The sequence below is a fragment of the Lipotes vexillifer genome, unplaced genomic scaffold (assembly GCF_000442215.2).
Source record: "Lipotes vexillifer unplaced genomic scaffold, Lipotes_vexillifer_v1.1 scaffold343, whole genome shotgun sequence".
NCBI lineage: Eukaryota > Metazoa > Chordata > Mammalia > Artiodactyla > Lipotidae > Lipotes > Lipotes vexillifer.
The window spans coordinates 1,423,317-1,447,692 of NW_006777506.1; the positions used below are offsets into that span (position 1 = coordinate 1,423,317).

The 24,376-nt window shown below is 37.1% G+C and overlaps 1 protein-coding gene across 1 annotated transcript in view; it reads left to right on the forward strand.

Annotated features, from left to right (window-relative positions):
* HMCN1 (hemicentin 1) overlaps window positions 1–24,376 on the forward strand; it is a 543,624-nt gene that overhangs the window by 426,778 nt on the left and 92,470 nt on the right. The window contains 11 exon segments of the mRNA XM_007451144.1: window positions 1,570–1,711; window positions 2,743–2,887; window positions 3,272–3,399; window positions 3,701–3,857; window positions 5,528–5,649; window positions 5,848–6,012; window positions 7,845–7,952; window positions 8,394–8,531; window positions 8,647–8,781; window positions 12,030–12,299; window positions 20,448–20,638. Of these exon segments, the coding sequence (XP_007451206.1) occupies window positions 1,570–1,711; window positions 2,743–2,887; window positions 3,272–3,399; window positions 3,701–3,857; window positions 5,528–5,649; window positions 5,848–6,012; window positions 7,845–7,952; window positions 8,394–8,531; window positions 8,647–8,781; window positions 12,030–12,299; window positions 20,448–20,638 (1,701 nt within the window).

Here is a 24,376-nt window from a genome sequence, read left to right on the forward strand (position 1 = left end):
AAATACAAAAGAGATTTGTGTATGCTTATTTACTGAGAGAGATGGAAGATACAGGACTAACTGTGTCGAGTGGGGAAGGGTTGGGACCCTGGTGACAGGTGAAGAGATTAGCCTTGGACAGAAGCGTTGACCTTTTTCCACAGAGATGGAAAAATAGGAAGGAAGGTTGCATTCATATGCAAGAGATGAGAGGGAGAAATTGCGGGCACCTGGCTTTGATTTTCTCAGTGAAGTAGGAATTAAGGTCATCAGCTGAGAGTGATGTACTATCTGAGGAAAGAAATCAAATTTGGAAGAATCACTGGCAGTAAATGAGAAGAGAACCAGAGAAAATTGTAGTGAGACTGAATAAGTTGGCAGAACTTACTGATGTTCATGGAAGAAAGACATGAGAATCAACTCAGAATTTTTTTATTAGCCTAAACTCCTGCTATACCCATATCAAAATTAAAATATGTTTCGTAGAACTTACCATGTATAAGGAATCACTTATTCTCATCAGAAGTAATAAAAGTTTACCATTAATAGCCCCTGTAGCAAGGAAAGGCCTAGAGAAAATGTGCGGACTTTCAAGATAAATTGACCTGAACTGTCTATGTTAGTGTGAACAACTTTTTTCATTAGAAATATATGTTTTTCTGGGACAGAACCCATATGGTAGAAAAATCTTATCTGGGCTCTTCCAGAAGTAGTTCCACTTATTTTCCACAATCAGAAAATATCAGTCTTTGATGTTACCTGGCATTTTTTAAAGTCTATGAACAATCCCCAGTTGGACATTATAGCAGAGATTAGATTTCATTATATTTCAGTATTTCATTTCAATATAGGCCTCTGCATTTTCATAATTCTTGGTCCCATGCCTGGATGCAAAATAAGTGCTTAATAAATATTTGTAGACTAAAATCATCTATTTACTTATGTTAAATATGTTGAAGGATAATTATTTCCTATAAGTTAACCAAAGTTAATTTATTAGTCAGGAGACTTTCAGCTTTAAGTGACAGAATTCAAACTCAAAATAATTTAAATGGAAAAAAAAAAGATATTTATTAGCTATAGTAATTGGTGAACTTAAGCTTTAGGCATTACTAGATCCAGAGGCTCTAACCATGTAGTCAAGCATCTCTGTCCTTTCTCTGAATCCCAACTCTGCTTATGTCTTAGATTCAGAGCAAGCTGTCCCCACATGGTAGTAAGACTGCCACCAAGCTATATCATCCTCACTACCAGTGATTCCAGTAAAAATATGCCTTATTCCAACACTTCCAGCAGTGTCTTTCTGGGGAGCTCGAATGGGCCCAACTTGAGACACCTTTTCATCCTTGAGAGGTTCATTGTGGCCGTCACTGTGAAGAACTGGAGACACTGATTGTGCTCTTGCTTTAACTACACTCATAGAAATATTTCCCAAGAGTTTTTGATACCAGGATAGCGGTGGGGGGAGCAGACAAAGATACTGGGAGACAGGTGCACTACAGTTCACTATAGTTACTTTTGATGATTAATATTTTTATTTTATTTTATTTGTCCGACATTTTAATGGTAAATTTTACTTGCTGAATCCAGGCAACACCTCGAGTAAGAATCCTATCTGGAGGGAGATACTTGCAAATTAATAATGCAGATCTAGGTGATACAGCCAATTATACCTGTGTTGCCAGCAACATTGCAGGAAAGACTACAAGAGAATTTATTCTCACTGTAAATGGTAAGAAAAATTAATCACTTTCACAATTTAAAAATTTAGATAAGGGCATTTAAAGAGATGATAACATTTTTATTTTTTATGAACATACTAAATAAATTCTTGTACTTATTTCTTTTCATAAAAACAACATGTGATATTCATACTATCACTATATTCAAACTAACTCAATTTCAAAAAAAAGATACATTTCTCTTAGAGGACAATATATGTCCAATTGTTATCAGCATATCCTGATGTTTTGTGTTATTCAGATCAGAGCCAATGGAGAAGTTAATACACTAAATCTCTGGATGACAAGTAGCCAATTATTTAGTCACCTTTGTTGATGTTGGTGTTTGATTATATATGTGCTAGACAGAGACTGCCATGGGACTGTAATTTTCTCAAATATAAAATCTAAACACTAAAATCTGCCAAATTTCAAGAATATGATACAGACTTTTTCAAAAGCGTCCCTTTGGATTTTTAATATACGAAACTTTACGAGTTGAGTGACCCAGGCAGCTAATATCTCTAACACTAAAATTAAAATTCAAGTTTTCTATTCCCATATGAACTCAATGATTAATAAAATACTCTGAGACTTGCATAATTAATCACAGATGTGCTTTGTTATAACACCCCACTTTCTATCCTTTATTTAAAGTGAAGTTGTTCCAGTATTAACATTCTCTGACCATTATTTGGCCAAAGAGAAATAAGAAATATCATCTTTAATTTGTATCATACCAGAGATGACTTTTATTCTGTTCAAGCCTCTTTCATTAGAAAGCCAGATTTCATACACCATATCAGGGATTTAAATCTTCCCCACCCATTTACTCTTCATTTTTAAGTAAATTTTTAAATAAAATCTTACCTTGAATAAGACTTTAGGAATTAAACCCCAATTCTATTTATACTAACCTGAATTAGCTGTAGGCAAAGCCATACATTTAACTCAAATCTCACTTTGTATTACCTCTTAAGAGTCTTAGTTCAGGCTATGTTATTGATATAAAGGAAGTTTTCCACATGCATCTCTTGTGCAGTTCCTCCAAGCATAAAGAGTGGCCCCCAGAGTCTTGTCATTCACTTAAATAAGTCAACTGTATTGGAATGCTTTGCGGAAGGTGTGCCGACCCCAAGGGTAACATGGAGAAAGGATGGAGCTGTTCTATCTGAGAATCATGCAAGGTAACAATTCTGGAAAAGGATAAAAAATACTATAAGAACTGAAATATAAGTTTTTAAATCTTTGATCCAATGCATTATTTGGGTCTTTTCATTCTAAAATGAGTCTCTTCATCTTAAATGAGAATCAGAATGTAGTATTTTAAAAGCATAATTCTTAAGACTTATGTTCAAAATGTAATGATTATAATCTGTCCAAGATCACAAGCCCATCTGCTGTGCACCTTTGCAGAATATCCTTTTTTTTCCACCAAGGGTATTATAAATTTCTGAAGTAGGAAAAGGACTAAAAATGGATTTAACTGGGTATTTTATAATGTTCTCAGTCAAAATGTGCATAATCAGAAAGGCTGATCTGGAGGACCTCACTTGTGATCTTTCTCATAGATACTCCATCTTGGAAAATGGATTCCTTCACATCCAGTCAGCACACGTTACTGATAGTGGGAGATATCTGTGTATGGCTACCAATGCTGCTGGAACAGATCGCAGGCGAATAGATTTACAAGTCCATGGTAAATGTACTTTTATGAACAACATCCAATCTTTGGGTCAGATGTTCTTCGGTAGCCTAAACCAGTGAGGTCATAACATAAAGACCTTCATATCTAGTGCTATTTAAATGTATTACACTATATTATAAGCAGTGAAGACCCATTATAAAGAGCGTCATCACAACACTGTGTAAATTCACAGAACCTTATTGTGTTCATAACTATAAAGCAAGTTAGCAATGATTAATTTCAGTTTGGCAGAGATACTCCGAATGGCATACTATTTACTGAACGTGTTTCTTACCTGGTGACTTCGTTTTAGTTCCTCCATCTATTGCTCTGGGTCCTACCAACATAACTGTAACAGTAAATGTTCAAACCACTCTGGCTTGTGAGGCTACTGGGATACCAAAACCATCAATCAACTGGAGAAAAAATGGGCATCTTCTTAATGTGGATCAAAATCAGAATTCATACCGGTAAGGAATAATTTAACTGGAAAATCCCACCTATTATTTAGAAACATAATTCTTAAAAGAATTAACATTTAAACTCTGTCAATGGGGACAGCAAATATATAAAGTATGAAGAATTAGCTAGTATGTAGAGAGCATATTATTTTTTCTTAATGTAGAATTAGGTTTTCAACCTAAAAGCTTATTTCTGAATTATAGGTGCAACTTCTGTATTCATAAGTCCTGTAGATAACTGTCTGAGCTCTAAAAATTAGATTTCCATTCTGCTTTTTTTTGTAGTATCTTTTGGAATTTTATAAAGACAAAAGATAAAAACGTCATTTGGTATAAAAGAAAAACTATTCTGTAGAAATAATACAAGTTCTAGTTGCAGAATAAAAATCAAATTTTATACCTTGAAATACAGCCTAGGTATTTGGCAGCATGTGGAGGGAGGAAGAACAGCATTTTCTCCCAGTTTTTTGTATTCTTCCAGCTTGACTACCATTGCTCTTAATATGACATCATATTTTTTAAAGACTAACCTTTAAAAAAAAAACTAGGAATTTCTGATGCTTTAGAATCTCAAGTTAATAGATATCTTGCAAAAGGTTTGCCATAGTACTGAAAGCAAATGTTCTCATAGACCAACCTTAAGAGAAATCAGTTCTGATATATCAGGAAATTTGAAACTAGGAGGGTTTCACTTGAAACTCTGTTGCTTCTCCCTCTTTCTCACCCTTTTAATCTTTTGGCATTGGGCGTTTAGTGACTTGAAGGCAGATACTATGGGGAAAATGTACAATGCCCTTGAATAAAAAAGCAGGTCAAGTATGTTTCCATTGAATCAAATCATTTCCATTCATCATTGCACAGTTTGAAGTAAGAATACAGATATTCTTATTTAGATTATTTTAATTTTTTTAGTGTGTTCAACCACTAGAAATTTAAGAGATTTATTGATTTTTCATTTTGATACATATTTTCTTTAATTTTTATTTTACATTGGAGCAAAGTTGATTAACAATGTTAGTTTCAGCTGTACAGCAAAGCGATTCATTAGATTACTTTAAACAATGTATGTGTATTTACTCAACCTTCTGAACATTTGAAGTGATTCAGATCACTTTAGTTTTGAGTTGATTCAAAGTTAAGGAAAAGACTCTGATTTATGTACTATGCATCGCCAAGGTATCCACCACATGTAAGGAGACGTGTGAAGTGGGGGAAGGTGCAAGACAGACAGACTTGTAGTTACCCATCTGTCAGTAGAAATAATCAAATACCAGTCTGCAAAGTTATTGTGAAATTTAGAGATGATTAATGTGAAGCATTTGAGATGGTGCCGGGAATGTGTTCAATGGTCAATAAACAATGGCTATCATCAGTGTGCTCATTTCACTGTATTTCACCTGGGAGAACATGGTTGATTATGCCATAAGCATTCAGAAAATTCAAGATTCCCTCTTAACACAATCATTCCACACCACTTCTTCCTGTGGATGTCAAGGTTGAGGTCCTATTAACCCACTGCCATATAAACTTAAAGTCTGATGCATAAAATGATGCTGATTTTAACATGAGGAAAGAGTTCCATTTCCCTCAATTCACAAGATAGTACCATGTTGAACCAACTAGAAACATTTATGAAAATTGATATATAGCACCTCATTACTTTGAAATCTCTCTTCTAGGCTCCTTTCTTCAGGTTCACTGGTAATTATTTCCCCTTCTGTGGATGACACTGCAACCTATGAGTGCACTGTGACAAGTGATGCCGGAGAGGATAAGAGAACTGTGGATCTCACTGTCCAAGGTAGAACTGGCTTAGTATGTGGACTGAAAGTTACAATGATATCATTCCATCATTCCTCTACTTCACAAGAGAGCTTCCTTTTCCACTGCCCAAGCATTCACTTTCAGTGTAGAAAGAGAAGGATATATGAGGAGGCTTTGGAAATCTGTAAGGGTTGGGAACGTGTAGTTTTCTTTCTTTTTGTTGTTTTTCTTTTAGTTCCACCTTCCATAGCTGATGAGCCTACTGACTTCCTAGTAACCACACACGCCCCCACCGTGATCACCTGCACAGCTTCAGGAGTTCCATTTCCCTCAATTCACTGGGCGAAAAATGGTATAAGACTGCTTCCCAGAGGAGAGGGCTATAGAATTCTGTCCTCAGGTAAGACCCAGCTCAGTGATTACACAGCTATTGATTGGATTCGTTTTTACTGGATGGCCTTACTTGGACTTCTGTTGCACCAAAATAATAAAGTACATCTGTATTTCTGGTCTTAGGCATCTGGGAAAAAATGCACTTAAGAGTGGGGAGGGGGAACTTGGGAAAGGGATAGAAAAAAAGTCTAAAAACAAAATAACAAATAATATCTAGGACTGATATGAATATATTAAGCATGACCACTGGGATTTTATGTGCATATTTACCAAACCTAAGGCTTAACAAATTTACTGGTTGCCTTTGAGTGAACCACACTTCTTTTATTGGCCAAATAGAATGTCCATTCATTCAACAAACATTTAATACCTAAAATAGGCTAAATACTCCACTGAGTTTCTGAGGATATAAAACTAAGACAAGGTTCTTGCTTTTAAGGTTTCAGTAATTTAGCAAGTAGGGCTGGGTGTTAAGTGCTATGATATGGATAATTTTTGAGGGTGGTAGTAACCATCATTTATAGAATTTAAGTATTGAAAATTTTATAATATTAAAGAGAAAAAAATTCACCTAAATGGAAGTATAAGTGATTCACATTTGTGTTTCTGGAAATTCATCCTGCATTGGGGAGGTACACTGGAGATTAAAGTAGCAACAAACATCCTGAGGGTTTATGAGTGTGGGCATATTATTCAAAGAGAATTTGTTTATTTCTTCAGTAGAAGGGAAATAATGAAAGATTTGTTCTCAGGATGGAACTTGGCTTTCAAAGCATAGTATTTTGGCTATCCCAGAAATCTGCATAAACGGGTAGCAAGTAAAATCATAAAATGTAAATTAACTACTCTTGGGCTTCCCTGGTGGCGCAGTGGTTGAGAGTCCTGACGATGCAGGGGACACGGGTTCGTGCCCCAGTCCGGGAAGATCCCACATGCCGCGGAGCAGCTGGGCCCGTGAGCCATGGCCATTGAGCCTGCATGTCCGGAGCCTGTGCTCCGCAACGGAAGAGGCCACAACAGTGAGAGGTCCACATACCGCAAAAAAATAAATAAATAAATAAAATTAACTACTCTTCAGCACAAAGTACTGTGCTAAGAAGTTTAGAACTTTTCTCAAAATGTTAAACAGTTAACATATGACCCAGCAACTCCATTCCTAGGTCCCTACCTAGAGAAATGAAAGCATATGTCCACCCAAAGACTTATATGCAAATGTTCATACAGCATCATTCACAATAGCCAAAAACATAGAAACAGTGTAAATGTCCATCAACTGGTGAATGGATAACCAAAATGTGGATAATTCACAGGATGGAATTCTATTTAGCAATAAAATGGAACAAAAATATTGACACCTGCTACAGCAGATGAAACTCAAAAACTATGCTCACAGTAGAAGTCAGACACAAAAGCCTTCTGTATGATCCCATCTATATGAAATTCCCAGAAAAGGCCAATATATATAGAAATTAGATTACTGATTGCTTACACTTGGGGTTGAGAGTGAGGCAGGACTATAAGTGGAGTGAGATTTCTTTTGGCATAATGGAAATTTTCTAAAATTAAATTATAATTGCACAACTCTGTAAATATACTAAAACTCACTGTATTGTACATTTAAATCAGTGAATTTTATGGTCTGTAAGTTTTGCCTAAATAAAGCTGTTAATAGTGATTTTTTAAAAAAATACTGTGGTAGGTAAGCACAGGGGGTACAAGTATGAGTACAAGCCACGCACTACTGTGCTAGGGGGCAGACTCACACAAAATCAAAGAGACATGGTTTATCAAACCAGAAAAACAGGGATGCACTGTGCATGAAAAACTTTTCCTTTTTAGGAGCAATTGAAATATTTGCCACTCAGTTAAGCCATGCTGGAAGATATACTTGTGTTGCCAGGAATGCAGCTGGTTCTGCACATCGACATGTGAGCCTTTATGTCCAAGGTATGAAAGGTTATTTATTCATTAAAATTTTGCTGTTGTACTTTTCTAAGTCATGTTTATTCTTGACAGGTGGTACCATCTAGAGTCATAAACCACAGTAATATTTTGGGGATATGAAAGCCTGATAGATGTTCTTCAACAGACTAAAGAAAACATACAGATGACAAACCACACAAAAACAACTCCTAAATTATTTGTCTTCTTGAATTTTTATGATCTGTTTCTGATTTTAGTCTTTTCTATGGAGTTCTTCTAATGGAACCTGGCTATAGTAACAAGACTCAAAAAATGTGATGTGACTGCTATTTGCTTTTCCCTGGGACAATGAAATCACTAATATTTTGGAATTTTGAATTCAGGCATGTTTAATCTCATGGCTACTGTAGATATTTATGCTACTAACTAGAGCCTTTGCTTATTTCTGCTGTTTGGTTCTTATAGAGCCTCCAGTCATTCAGCCTCAGCCAAGTGAACTAGCCGTCATTCTAAACAATCCCATTTTATTACCATGTGAAGCAACAGGGACTCCCAGTCCTTTCATCACTTGGCAAAAGGAAGGTATCAATGTCATCACTTCAGGTACTGTTTCAATCAAGAAAATAATGGCAACTCAGTTTTATAATTCAGAAGTCTGTATGATTTTTTTAATGAAAATAAAAATTCTTCTCACTCTGCTTTTGTAACTATGATGTAGGTAGAAGCCATGCAGTTCTTCCTCGTGGTGGCTTGCAGATCTCCAGAGCTGTCAGAGAGGATGCTGGTACTTACATGTGTGTGGCTCAGAATCCAGCTGGTACAGCCTTGGGCAAAATCAAGTTAAATGTCCAAGGTACCTAAATAATAAATCTCTATGTTCTCATTGCAAAGATGCTTATAATAGTGTATATCAAAATTCATATATCTAAAGTAATGATGCCACCATAGTTCTTAATTAACATTCTTAGTTTACATTATCCTATATGTTTTTCTATTAACCTCATGAAGGAAAAAATTTAGTGCTTGGGTGTTTTGGGGCATTATTTGTATATGAAAACTGAGGCATCTCATGATATTTTAAATTTCTGTGAACCTCTATTTGGTACTTTCATTGTAGCACATATTTAAGGTGATTTTTAAAACTATTCTCTCTGTAATACTACTTTGTATATATTACAAAATACTGGATTGTAATATCCACTTAAGAAACATCATAAATTTTTAAAATTTTAAAGAATCACCAATAAGAGTCATGAAACAAAAAAATAAATCATAATTGCAATTAAACCAGCTTGATGGAAAAAAATATTCTGAAGACAGTGGGGCTTTTTTCACATTTAACTTATATTTTCTTGATGTAATATTCATATCTTACATGCATTGTTTTTGTGGATCAAGACGTGACCTAGAGATGGGTTCCGAGCTGCTCAGTTTGCATGGCTGATTTGAATTTCCTTGTAGTGTGATTTTCTTATGGTGAATTAATAACTGCAGTAAAGCTCACTTATCTGCAGATTGTAAATCTAATTTATTTGTATTTTTCAACACTTCTTTAACAAGTGTTTATTGGGATAATAAGTAGAAATACATTGACCATTATAGATATGATCCTTTCCTTATAGTGTGGAGAAGGAAAAAAATGAAACTACCAAATAAATGAAATTATGATAAATTCTGACATATGCTATGCAGAGGGAAAACAAAAGGCTGAGATGGAGAACAGTGGGAAAATGTGGGGACCACTTTACACTAGTGGTTAAAGTAGGCTTTAACCTACTGATGGGGGTACCATTGGAGCTGAGACCTGAATGATGAGCTAGGATGAGCCATGTAAAGGTAGCAGAGTGTCCAAGGAAGAGCGGGCAGCATGTGCAACGGCCCCAAGGCAGGTAAGGGTAAGAAAAGAAGCGTGCCAGTGTGGCTGAAGCATGTGCACGGCCCCAAGGCAGGTAAGGGTAAGAAAAGAAGCGTGCCAGTGTGGCTGACGGTAATGAACGTGGGAAGGCTGGCAAAATGTGAAGGAGGTCAGAAGAGAAAGTGGGACCAGTGCACGGAGTGCCCGAAGGACCAGAGGAGGGGTAAGGTTTCCTTCTGTGTGCAATGTTGAAGCCTTTTGATGATTTAACCAAGACTCGTGTTTGGTTTTAGGAAGACCTCTTTTGCTGGTATATAGATAATGATTTCGAGAAAGCACAAGACTAGAGCTGGAAGCACTAGTAAAGTGCTCTAGGCATCATGTGATACAGTCTGGCTGGGAGTGCGAGTGGGTGTGTGAGTTGCAGGGGAAAATGAACAAGAAGTGGTGGATTCAAGAACTCTTTGGAGATGTAATTGCCAGGATTGCTGATTAATCAGATTGGGAGGTTAGGAAAAGAGAAGAGTTAATCATGTTTCCTGGGCTTTGGGCCTGAGCTAGAGATGGGAGATAGTGCTGTGAGGGTTGCAAGGGGAGGAACTGGTTTGCGAGGAAGGAAAGCGTGACTTCTGTTTAATCGTGTTAGATGTGGTAAACTATTAGAAATCCTAGCAGAGATGTCAAAAAAGTGTTGAATATTTATGAATTCAGAACTCAAGGGAGAAGTATAGTCTAAGATATAAATTTGGAAGTAATCAGGGTATTTCAGTCTATAAGACTGGATGAGAATTTGCACCGAAAAGAGCTTAAGGACAAAGCCCCAGAACTCTGCATTGTTAAGAGGTCTGAGAAAAGAGAGGACACTGGAAAAGAATACAAAGGAGAGGGAAGAGATGACAGAGGAAAACTAGATGGAGGCTAGGAGAGGACAGTGTTTCAAGAAGGGAGTAGACAGCTTTTTTAATGCAAGCGAAAGGTCAGTTAGAATGATGACCAAGAAATGTTCATTGGTTTTGGCAACACTGAGGTCATAGAAAAGAATTAGGGTTTTTCCCTTCACTAATTGATTAAAACTATTGATATGAAAAAAAAGAAACACTTTTTTTCAAAAAAGAAAAAGAAACACTTTGAACAATTAACAGCATTTCAATACTCCAAAATGGGAAAATGTGGGGACCACTTTACACTAGTGGTTAAAGTAAGCTTTAACTTGGTAGGGGGGCGGGATACTATTGGAGCTGAGGCGGGTACCACTGGAGCTGAGACCTGAATGATGAGCTAGGATGAGCCATGTAAAAGTAGCAGAGTGTCCAAGGAAGAGAGGGCAGCATGTGCAGTAGCCCCAAGGCAGGAAAGGGTAGAAAAGCTCAGTAGAATATCCTTAGTGTAATCTATTGTAAACACTAGGAATCTATTGTAAACACTAGGAAGAAAAATCCTAATCATAAGCCCTTCCACCATTTTCTGAAGAAGTGGAAAGAGTTCTATCTATATACCGTCAACCCTTGACCAACACGGTTTGAACCGTGCAGGTCCACTTATACATGGATTTTTTTTTTCAGTAGTATATACTACGTTACTGTACAATCCAAGGTTGGTTGAATCTGCAGATGCAAAAACCACAGATACAGAGGAGACAAGGATACAGAGGGCCAACTATAAGTTATATTCAGATTTTCGGTAGCACACAGGGTCGTCATCCCTAACCCCTGCATTGTTCAAGGGTTAATTGTAATTCTTTTCCATATTCTACTTCTTTATTCCTTTATTCATTAACAAAATACCTTGTTAAATATGGCCACTGTATATGAGATCATAAGCACTGTAGGAAACGCATGAATAAAAGGATCTTTGAGCAGGTGAACAATTTCCAAACCTTGAAGGGGTCTATTTTGGAAGTTTTAAGTAGCTGATGAATCACAATACATGTATGTTAAAGAAAATACCTCTGTCAACACAGTCTAAGTTTTCTAGACGTGAAATCCCTCATGAGTACATGTTTATATCCTTATTTAAAATTGATTATCATTTATATTTGTTGACTAGATAGAGAATAATTTTCTACAATGGGTTCAATGAATTTTCTTTTCCAACGCAAACAAGCTATAGCAATCCTTTAGTGATGATATGGTAAAGTCAGGGCTTTGTTTCTTGTCAATGTGACTTCACTTTGCTAGAGTAATACTGTAGTGTGAAAATGGTACATTCTTGCTTTTAAGATAACATTAAAACCTTGTATCTTTTAGTTCCTCCAGTCATTAGCCCACATCCTAAGGAATATATCATTGCTGTGGATAAGCCCATCATGCTACCCTGTGAGGCAGATGGCCTCCCACCACCTGACATTGTGTGGCATAAAGATGGGCATGTAATTATGGAATCAGTCCGCCAGCGCATCCTCAGCTCTGGAGCTCTGCAAATAGCATTTGCTCAGCCTGGTGATGCTGGCCAGTACACGTGCACAGCAGCTAATGTGGCAGGATCAAGCAGTACGAGCACCAAGCTCACTGTCCATGGTAGGTTGTTTAGCATAAATCATTTTCAGTGTGCTACATTACCATGGCAAAGAAAAAAAACACCAGGAAAAAAAATACGATGAAAATCAAAACAATGTAAAACAGTAATGAAGAGTGGAGTGTGTGTGTTCATGTGGTATGTAGGTACACTTGCCCTTCAAATATGTTTTTGGTAGGCTATGTTTATTCGTGTGTGCACATATGTGTGTGACAAAGAGAGATTTTATTAATAAAGCCAGGATAATTAATGTGTTGCCAGTCCCTTCATAATGTGATTATTGGGATCTTTAATTTGGTTTATGAGGAGTCCATTTGTTTTGTTATTCTTATGCTTTGCTTTTCAAGTTGCAAGTCATCTTGGCTCAAAACTAATCACCGTGTGACCGACATTATAAATGTAATGTGAATCTAATGAGAATTGGAGATCTATTTGATTCATTATTTTAAAGTATGTAGCAAAATATTTACAGGTATATTTGAATAATAGAAAAAATACCATTTTTTCCTTTGCATTCAGACAACTAACAAAATACCTAAAGATCAGCATTGAAATATTTTAGTTGTTATTTTGTTATTTTTTTAATTGTATACTTTTAAGACTAAAGGTAGAATACCTATTAATATCAGTGGTAAGAAACAATAAGTAAATTAAACTGTTTCCAACTACAATTTTCAGAGGTAACTCTTGTTTTAATGATGAGTTTCTACTTTTTCCCTTTTTAAAAAATTTGTGAAAGCTGTTTTTTATCTTTCAGGTGTATTTGAATTTTCTACAGTTTTATACCTGCTTTCAGTTAATATAATTGAACTAATTAATACACATTAGTCCTTTAGTTTCAAGTAAATAATATTCCTTCTTTCAAGTGTTTGTAGAAAATTTACCAAAATTGACCATATACTTAACAACAAAGAAATTGTTAATAATAATTTAAAAGTATAGGCCACAATTCCTGCCCACAACGCAATAAAGCTAGAAATGTGTAATGAACTTTTAATGCCAAAACCCCAACCCCAGCCAAATTAAAAAATACCATTCTAGTCAACAAGTAGGTCAAAGAATATGGTTTTATTTTCAGATTATTTAGGAAATAATAAAAATAAGGACACCACATATCAAAATGTATGGTGTGTGGCCAAACTATAATCAAATATAAAGTCACAGCCTTAAAATTTTCATTTTGAAAAAGAATGAATTTAAGAAAATATACTAATGCTGCAACTTTGTAACCATTAGAAGAGTTGAAGTATAAACTCCAAGGAAACCAGGATAAAGCAGATAATAAAAATATAGCATACATTAATGAAAAATGAATATTTGTGACATACCATTCAGCAAAATAGATTTTTGATTTTCCATATTATCTATTGTTTATGCATATAATCATTCACATAATCATTATATATTTACTCATATAATAAAAAAATAATTTTTGCTGAAACCAATTGTTCTAAAAAATGTCATTAAGATTGATCCATTTCTCAGCAATGTATTTTAATAATTCCAAAATTTATTGTTTTGGGAGGGAAGTATATTTTTACTTTTTTGGTTTTTTTCTTATTAGTCATCCATTTTATACACATCAGTTGTATACATGTCAATCCCAATCGCCCAATTCATCACACCACCACCCTGCAGGTTTCCCCCATTGATGTCCATACGATTTTTTTCTCTACTTCTGTGTCTCAGTTTCTGCTCTGCAAACTGGTTCATCTGTTCCATTTTCTAGGTTCCACATGTATGCGTTAATATAAGATTTTTTTTTTTTCTCTTTTTGACTTACTTCACTCTGTATGACAGTCTCTAGATGCATCCACGTTTCTACAAAAGACCCAGTTTTGTTCCTTTTTATGGCTGAGTAATATCCCATTGTATATATATACCACATCTTCTTTATCCATTTGTCTGTCAATGGGCATTTAGGTTGCTTCTATGACCTGGCTATTGTAAATAGTGCTGCAGTGAACATTGGGGTGCATGTGTCTTTTTGAATTATGGTTTTCTCTGGGTATATGCCCAGTAGTGGGATTGCTGGGTCATGCGGTAATTCTATTTTTAGTTTCTTAAGGACCCTCCATACTGTTCTCCATAGTGGCTGTATCAATTTACATTCCCACCAACAGTGCAAGAGGGTTCCCTTTTCTCCACACCCTCTCCATCATTTCTTGTTTGTAGATTTTCTGAGGATGCCCATTCTAACTGGTGTGAGGGGATGCCTCACTGTAGTTTTGATTTGCATTTCTCTAATAATTAGTGATGTTGAGCAGCTTTTCATGTGCTTCTTGGCCATTTGTATGTCTTCTTTGGAGAAATGTCTATTTAGGTCTTCTGCCCATTTTTGTTTTGGATTGTTTGTATTTTTAATATTGAGCTGCATGAGCTGTTTATATATTTTGGAGATTAATCCTTTGTCCGATGATTCATTTACAAATATTTTTTCCCCCTACTGAGGGTTGTCTTTTCATCTTCTTTATGGTTTCCTTTGCTGTGCAAAAGCTTTGAAGTTTCATTAGGTCCCATTTGTTTATTTTTGTTTTTATTTCCATTACTCTAGGAGTTGGATCAAAAAAGATCTTGCTGTGATTTATGTCAAAGAGTGTTCTTTCTGTGTTTTCCTCAAAGAGTTTTATAGTGTCTGGTGTTACATTTAGGTCTCTAATCCATTTTGAGTTTATTTTTGTGTATGGTGTTAGGGAGTGTTCTAATTTCATTCTTTTATATTAGCTGTCCTGTTTTCCCAGCACCACTTATTGAAGGGACCGTCTCTTCTCCATTGTATATCCTTACCTCCTTTGTGATAGGTTAGTTGACCATAGGTGCGTGGGTTTATTTCTGGGCTTTCTCTCCTGTTCCATTGATCTATATTTCTGTTTTTGTGCCAGTACCAAACTGTCTAGATTACTGTAGCTTTGTAGTATAGTCTGAAGTCAGGGAGTCTGATTCCTCCAGCTCCGTTTTTTTCCCTCAAATCTGCTTTGGCTATTTGCAGTCTTTTGTGTCTCCATACAAATTTTAAGATTTTTTTGTTCTAGTTCTGTAAAAAATGCCATTGGTAATTTGATAGGGATTGCATTGAATCTGTACATTGCTTTTGGTAATATAGTCATTTTCACAATATTGATTCTTCCAATCCAAGAACATGGTATATCTCTCCATCTGTTGGTATCATCTTTAATTTCTTTCATCAGTGTCTTACAGTTTTCAGCATACAGGTCTTTTGTCTCCCTAGGTAGGTTCATTCCTAGGTATTTTATTCTTTTGGTTGCAATGGTAAATAGGAGTGTTTCCTTAATCTCTCTTTCAGATTTTTCATCATTAGTGTATAGGGATGCAAGAGATTTCTGTGCATTAATTTTGTATCGTGCAACTTTACCAAATTCATTGATTAGCCCTAGTAGTTTTCTGTTGGCATCTTCAGGATTCTCTATGTATAGTATCATGTCATCTGCAAACAGTGACAATTTTGCTTCTTCTTTTACAGCTTGTATTCCTTTTATTTCTTTTTCTTCTCTGATTGCCATAGCTATCCAAAACTATATTGAATAATAGTGGTGAGAGTGGACATCCTTGTCTTATTCCTGATCTTAGATGCAATGCTTTCAGTTTTTCACCATTGAGAATGATGTTTGCTCTGGGTTTGTTGTATATGGCCTTTATTATGTTGAAGTAGGTTCCCTCTATGCCCACTTTCTGGAGAGTTTTTATCATAAATCGGTGTTGAATTTTGTTAAAAGCTTTTTCTGCATCTATTGAGATGATCTTATGGTTTTTGTTCTTCAATTTGTTAATATGGTGTATCACATTGATTGATTTGCGTATACTGAAGAATCACTGCGTCTCTCGGATAATCTCACTTAATCATGGTGTATGATCCTTTTAATGTGTTGCTGGATTCTGTTTGCTAGTATTTTGCTGAGGATTTTTGCATCTATATTCATCAGTGATATTGGTCTGTAATTTTCTATTTTGTAGTGTCTTTGTCTGGTTTTGGTATCAGGGTGATGGTGGCCTCACAGAATGAGTTTGGGAGTGTTCCTCCCTCTGCAATTTTTTGGAAGAGTTTGAGAAGGATGGGTGTTATCTCTTCTCTAAATGTTTGATAGAATTCACCTGTGAAGCCATCTGGTCTTGGACTTTTGTTTCTTGGAAGAATTTTAATCACAGTTTCAATTTCATTACTTGTGGTTGGTCTGTTTATATTTTCTGTTTCTTCCTGGTTCAGTCTTGGACATTCTACCTTTCTAAGAATTTGTCCATTTCTTCCAGGTTGTCCATTTTATTGGCATAGAGTTGCTTGTAGTAGTCTCTTAGTATGCTTTGTATTTCTGCCGTGTCAGTTGTAACTTCTTCTTTTTCATTTCTATAAAATTAGAAATTTATTGATTTGAGTCCTCTCCTTCTTTTTCTTGGATGAGTCTGGGTAATGGTTAATCAATTTTGTTTATCTTCTCAAAGAACCAGCTTTTAGTTTTATTGATCTTTGCTATTGTTTTCTTTGCTTCTATTTCATTTATTTCTGATCTGATCTTTATGATATCTTTCCTTCTGCTAACTTTGGGTTTTGTTTGTTCTTCTTTCTCTAGGTCCTTTAGGTGTAAGGTTAGATTGTTTATTTGAGATGTTTCTTGTTTCTTGAGGTAGGCTTGTATAGCTAAAAACTTCCCTCTTAGAACTGCTTTTGCTGCATCCCATAGGTTTTGGATCGTCGTGTTTTCACTGTCATTTGTCTGTAGGCATTTTTTGATTTCCTCTTTGATTTCTTCAGTGATCTCTTGGTTATTTAGTAACGTATTGTTTAGCCTCCCTGTGTTTGTTTTTTTTACGTTTTTTCCCTGTAATTGATTTCAAATCTCATAGTGTTGTGGTCAGAAAAGATGCTTGATATGATTTCAATTTTCTTAAATTTACTGAGGCTTTATTTGTGACCCAAGATGTGATCTATCCTGGAGAATATTCCATGTGCACTTCAGAAGAAAGTGTAATCTACTGTTTTTGGATGGAAAGTCCTATGAATATCAATTAAATCTGTCTGGTCTATTGAGTCATTTAAAGCTTGTGTTTCCTTATTAATTATCTGTTCAAATAATCTGTCCATTGGTGTAAATGAGGTGTTAAAGTCCCCCACTGTTATTGTGTTACTGTTGATATCCTCTTTTATAGCTGTTAGCAGTTGTGTTATGTATTGAACTGCTCCTATGTTGGGTGCATATATATTTATAATTGTTATATCTTCTTCTTGGATTGATCCCTTGATCATTACGTAGTGTCCTTCCTTGTCTCTTGTACCATACTTTATTTTAAAGTCTATTTTATCTGATATGAGAATTGCTACTCCAGCTTTCTTTTGATTTCCGTTTGCATGGAATATCTTTTTCCATCCCCTCACTTTCAGTCTGTATGTGTCCTAGGTCTGAAGTGCATCTCTTGCAGACAGCATATATATGGGTCTTGTTTTTGTATCCATTCAGCAAGCCTGTGTCTTTTGGTTGGAGCACTTAATCCATTCACTTTTAAGGAAATGATCGATATGTATGTTCCTATTGCCATTTTTTTAATTGTTTTAGGTTTGTTTTTGTAGGTCCTTTTCTTCTCTTGTGTTTCCCACTTAGAGAGGTTCCTTTAGCATTTGTTGTGGAGCTGGTTTGGTGGTGCTGAATTCTCTTAGTTCTTGCTTGTCTGTAAAGCTTTTGATTTCTCCCTTGAATCTGAATGAGATCCTTGCCAGGTAGAGTGATCTTGGTTGTAGGTTCTTCCCTTTCATCACTTTAAGTATATCATGCCACTCCCTTCTGGCTTGTAGAGTTTCTGCTGAGAAATCAGCTGTTAACTTTATGGGAGTTCCCTTGTATGTTATTTGTCGTTTTTCCCTTGCTGCTTTCAATAATTTTTGTCTTTAATTTTTGCCAATTTGATTACTCTGTGTCTCAGCGTATTTCTCCTTGGGTTTATCCTGTATGGCACTCTCTGCGCTTCCTGGACTTGGGTGGCTATTTCCTTTCCCATGTTAGGGAAATTTTCAACTATTATCTCTTCTAATATTTTCTCGGGTCCTTTCTCTTTCTCTTCTCCTTTTGGGACCCCTATAAATGTGAATGTTGTTGCATTTAATGTTGTCCCAGACGTCTCTTAGGCTGTCTTCAATTGTTTTCATTCTTTTTTCTTTACTGTGTTCAGCAGCAGTGAATTCCACCATTTTGTCTTCCAGGTCACTTATCCATTCTTCTGCCTCAGTTATTCTGCTATTGATTGCTTCTAGTATAGTTTTCATTTCAGTTATTGTATTGTTCATCTCTGTTTGTTCTTTAATTCTTGTAGGTCTTTGTTAAACATTTCTTGCATCTTCTCGATCTTTGCCTCCATTCTTTTTCCAAGGTCCTGGATCATCTTCAGATCATTCTTAATTCTTTTTCTGGAAGATTGCCTGTCTCCATTTCAGTTAGTTGTTTTTCTGGGGTTGTATCTTGTTCCTTCATCTGGTACATAGCCCTCTGCCTTTTCATCTGACTATCTTTCTGTGAATGTGGTTTTTGTCCCACAGGCTGCAGGATTGTAATTCTTCTTGCTTCTGCTGTCTGCCCTCTTGTGGATGAGGCTATCTAAGAGGCTTGTGGAAGTTTCCTGATGGGAGGGACTGGTGGTTGATAGAGCTCAATAAATCTTTAATCTGCTTGTCTGCTGATGGGTGGGGCTGGGTTCCCTCCCTGTTGGTTGTTTGGTCTGAGACAACCCAACACTGGAGCCTATCTGGGCTCTTTGGTGGGGTTTATGGTGGACTCTGGGAGGGCTCACGCCAAGGAGTACTTCCCAAAACTTCTGCTGCCAGTGTCCTTGTCTCTTGGTGAGCCACAGCTGCCCCCCGCCTCTGCAGGAGACCCTCCACCACTAGCAGGTAGGTCTGGTTCAGTCTCCTATGGGGCCACTGCTCCTTCCCCTTTGTCCCAATGCGCACACTACTTTGTGTGTGCCCTCCAAGAGTGGAGTCTCTGTTTCCCCCAGTCCTGTCGAAGTCCTGCAATCAAATCTCACTAGCCTTCAAAGTCTGATTCTCTAGGAATTCCTCCTCCCGTTGCCGGACCCCCAGGTTGGGAAGCCTGACATGGGGCTCAGAACCTTCACTCCAGTGGGTGGACTTCTGTGACATAAGTGTTCTCCAGTTCGTGAGTCACCCACCCAGCAGTCACGGGATTTGATTTTATTGTGGTTGCGCCCCTCCTACCGTCTCATTGCAGCTTCTCCTTTGTCTTTGGATGTGGGGTATCTTTTTTGGTGAGCTCCAGTGTCTTCCTGTTGATGATTGTTCAGCAGTTAGTTGTGATTCCAGTGCTCTTGCAAGAGGGAGTGAGCGCACATCCTTCTACTTCACCGTCTTGAACCAATCTCTATTTTTACTTTTTGAGCCAAGTATTCTTAATATTTTTTATCCCTTTCTTTTAGAAGTGAATATCTTAGTTCCAGGTTCACTAAAGTATTTGTTAGTACCCTGAAATAGTCAGTTGTCCTTTCTATATTGCCTAAATTCTATTTCAAAAAAATTTGAGGCAAAGGCAGTATTTGCACAGAATTATGAAATCACTGTAAAAATTTCTTTGTGGCAATATAAAAACTGAATTAAATGTCTTTACCAGTTTTACTTGCATTTGTTGTAACACGTGAAATATTGCAATAATTAGATTTTTCTTTAGCACTTTGTGATATTTAATATGGGGTGAGTATTTTACAGTGTTTTTAACTAAGGACTTTTATTAGTCTATCCTCACAATATCTCTGTGATACAAATCTAGCAATTATACAACTATAGAAGCATTTTTGGTTTTAGTTGCTCTTGTTTATTTTACTTCACTGCAATAAGCAAAAGAAACTCAAGTAAGGAAAAGTCAGGAAGTCAAATAAAATCTAAATCTTTCTCACCAGTTCTATGTCTTTTTTTCAGAAATTGATATTCAACAAGTACAGATGCATTAGAATTCTTGCTAGCATCAAAAATATGGATTGCTTTCATAGTAAGAAACAAGTAAACGGCTTGATAAATTTTGTTAGTATTTCTAGCAAGTTACCCTCAAGAAAGTCTATTCTGTGTTAATTTTCAGTGTGAATAAAGATATTATTGAATTCAACATCCTGAATACCTATCATTTTTAAACTCTTCATAGTACCACCTAGAATTCAAAGTACAGAAGTACATTACACCGTCAATGAGAATTCACAAGCCGTTCTTCCATGTGTGGCTGATGGAATCCCCACACCAGCAATTAACTGGAAAAAAGACAATGTTCTTTTGGCTAACTTGTTAGGAAAACACACTGTCGAACCCTATGGGGAGCTCATTCTGGAAAACGTTGTGGTAAGTTTAATAGACACGAATAGATACATTAAGCCAGATTATTGATTCACTTTTTTACATTTAGTGACTTAGCTCGGAAATGTATTTTTTAATAATGAAAGGAAAGAAAGTACTCTTATAAATTCAGGTCAAAAAATTAATTTTACACATATTTCATTTTATGTCCCCGAGAATAGTATTTAGCAGATCGTGAGAACTTGTAAGTGGCCTCCTTCTAAAATTATTTTATTTTTGTGGAAATCTGTGTTTACCAGGAAAAATTCTAAGCCTCTGTTATATTCCATGTTTGTAACGATGCATGAGGATGGTTAGAAGAGTAGAGATGTAAGAATGTCTGATGTATTGTTAAGCAAATACAAAAAGCAGGCTTTTTGCTCTTTTTGGGTTTTTAAATAACTCTTAGTCTTAGGGATCAGTGCAAGCTGGGGTTTTTGAATATTCTTAGGTGGTACTTCACCAGTCTGCAAAACTGTAGCTATGGGAAGCATCTCAGTTTTTCAGTGTGAGCCCACTTGAAGAGGAATCTGTATCTATGCATACCACATGGCTTTTTAAAAAATTATCATGTGGTTTGAGAGTATCAACACTTGGTACTAAATATTAAACATGATTAAAATGTGAATCACTTTCAGAGCTTTTGTGCCTATCTTATTCCTTTTCATTACCCTTCAAAGTGCTTAAATTTCATTACAAAGTCTTCATAGAATTAAATTTGAACAAATTAAAATGATAAATTGATCACATTCACTTCACAGTATAATTTCAGCCTTTAGCCAGACGCCTGGAATTACCAGATAAATAGCTCTAGTGATAGGTTAACTCTGTCTCGTGTGCTAGTAGAAATTGTATTTATTCAAATCTAAGTTTCCATCAATTCTAAGATGCACCAATATTTTATGTGCCACTAAGACAAAAATATATAGTCAAGGACTTCCCTGGTGGCATAGTGGTTAAGAATCCACCTGCCGATGCAGGGGACACAGGTTCGATCCCTGGTCTGGGAAGATCCCACATGCCTCGGAGCAACTAAGCCCATGCGCCACAACTACTGAGCCTGTGCTCTAGAGCCCGCGAGGCACAACTACTGAGCCCGCATGCTGCAACTACTGAAGCCTGCACACCTAGAGCCTGTGCTCCGCAACGAGAAGCCACCGCAATGAGAAGCCCGCACACTGCAACGAAGACCCAACACAGCCAAAAAATAAATAAATAAAAAAAACATTTTGGGCTTCCCTGGTGGCGCAGTGGTTGGGAGTCCGCCTGCCGATGCAGGGGACGCTGGTTCGTGCCCCGGTCGGGGAGGATCCCGCGTGCCACGGAGCGGCTGGGCCTGTGAAACATGGCCGCTGGGCCTGCGCGTCCGGAGCCTGTGCTCTGCGGTGGGAGGGGCCGCAACAGTGAGAGGCCCGCATACCGCAAAAAAAAAGGGAAAAAAAAAAATATATATATATATATAGTCAAGTAAACTAGAGAAGATCATCAATTTTTAAGTTTTATCCCAAATTCAGAGATATTAAAAGTTAAAACTATGAATTTTAGAATTGATAAAATAAGGATAAATTTGTTTGCTTGTTTGTTTGTTTAAGCTGGTAAATATCTCCAGTAGGGATTACTCCCAGGTTCAAGAATGTTGAATTAGGCCCCTTAATCACTCTTAGACCTGAAGAAATTAAGTAAGAAAAGTTTAGACTTTTAGTGAGACAGTGACTCAGATACATTAAGAAATATATCAACAATCAGGTAGCTTATAAAAACTGGATGAAGGACACAAATGATAAGAAGTCTGTTTGTGAATAATATGTACAATCCAGATTTTCAAAAGCTTTACTTCCATGAAATCCTTGATTTTAAACTTAAGTTGTTATAACCTGGGAATTTTAAGAATAGCTAAGTGGTGTCAGAGTGGGGAGACCTTTACGTGGATTATGATTTATTCCTGTTTGCCCTTAAAGAAATTAGTATACAACCAACCAAATTTAGATTATATCTATAATGAGTAATTACAATTTTTATGCTGCATTTCCAATCAGTTTTTTGATGCTTCAATGCAAAAATATATATTCTTGGGCTTCCCTGGTGGCGCAGTGCTTGAGAGTCCGCCTGCCGGTGCAGGGGACGCGGGTTCGTGCCCCGTTTCGGGAGGATCCCACGTGCCGCGGAGCGGCTGGGCCCGTGAGCCATGGCCGCTGAGCCTGCGCGTCCGGAGCCTGTGCTCCGCAAATGGGAGAGGCCACAACAGTGAGAGGCCCGCATAACGCAAGAAAAAAAAAAATTTTTTATATATATATATATATATATATATATTCTTAAACTTTTTAAAAAGAAGAAAAAGTCTGTAATATGGACCTTAATGCAGTCAGAAGCATTCAGTCATTAATTCAACAAATATTTATTTATCAGTGTGATCAACACTGATTTAGGCACTGGGAATAAATACATCAGGGAACAAAGGAATCAAAGATCCTTGCCCTCGTGGAGTTTATTTCTAGAGGAGGGAGATAGACAATAACAAATAAAAATAAACAATGTATTGTTTCATACCAGTTGCCAAAAGAAAACAACTGGTATGAAAAATAGAAGAGCAGGGTAAAGGGGATCAGAAGTTGGAGGAGTACAGGTTACATTTTTTTTTTTTTCTTTTTGCGATACGCATGTTGTGGCCTCTCCCGTTGCGGAGCCGCGCAGGCTCAGCGGCCGTGGCTCATGGGCCCAGCCGCTCCGCGGCATGTGGGATCTTCCCCGACCGGGGCACGAACCCGTGTCCCCTGCAACGGCAGGCGGACTCTCAACCACTGCGCCACCAGGGAAGCCCCAGGTTACACTTTTAAATAGCATAGTCAGAGTAAATGTCCTTTGGGAAGGAGACATTTTGAGCAAAATTTGAAGGAAGTGAGTTAGCTAAGCAAATATCTGGAAGAGGAGCATCCCAGGCAGAGAAAACTGGGATTCTCCTCCCCCAGATTTTGGGGGCAGAGAACGCAAGAAGGTAAGGTAGGAACATGTCTGATGTATTTGAGAAACAGAAGGCCAGTGAAAGCAAAGAAGAAAAAGAATGAAAAGAGAGAGAAAGAAGTCAGAGAAAAATGAAAGCCAGATACATGTAGTGTCCTGCAGGTCATAACAATTTTGCATTTACTCTGAGTAACATCAGAATCCATTACAGGTTTTGAGCAGGGGAACAATGTGGTCTGCCTTATGTTTTTGCAACATTGCATTGGCTCCTCCTCCCCCTTCTTCCCACCCCTCTTCCTCCTCCTCCTATTCCATGAGAATACACGGTAGGGAGGCAAGGATAGAAACAGAAAAGACCAGTTGGGAAGATGGTCTGGAGGCAGAGGAGAGATTATAGGACTCAAAGCTGAACATTAGGTCAATCCACATCTCTGACCCAATTTCATTCCTTTTTATGGCTGAGTAATATTCCATTGTATATATGTACCACATCTTCTTTATCCAGATACTATGTGTAAAATGGACAACTGATGGGAACATGCTGTACAGCACAGGGAACACACCTAGTGCACTGTGGTAACCTAAATGGGAGGGAGGTCCAAAAGGGAGGGGATATCTGTATGCATATGGCTAATTCATTTTGTTGTGCAGTTGAGGCTAACACAGAATTGTAAAGCAACCATACTCCAATAAAAATTAATTAAAAAGGGCTTCCCTGGTGGCGCAGTGGTTGAGAGTCCGCCTGCCGATGCAGGGGACACAGGTTCGTGCCCCGGTCCGGGAAGA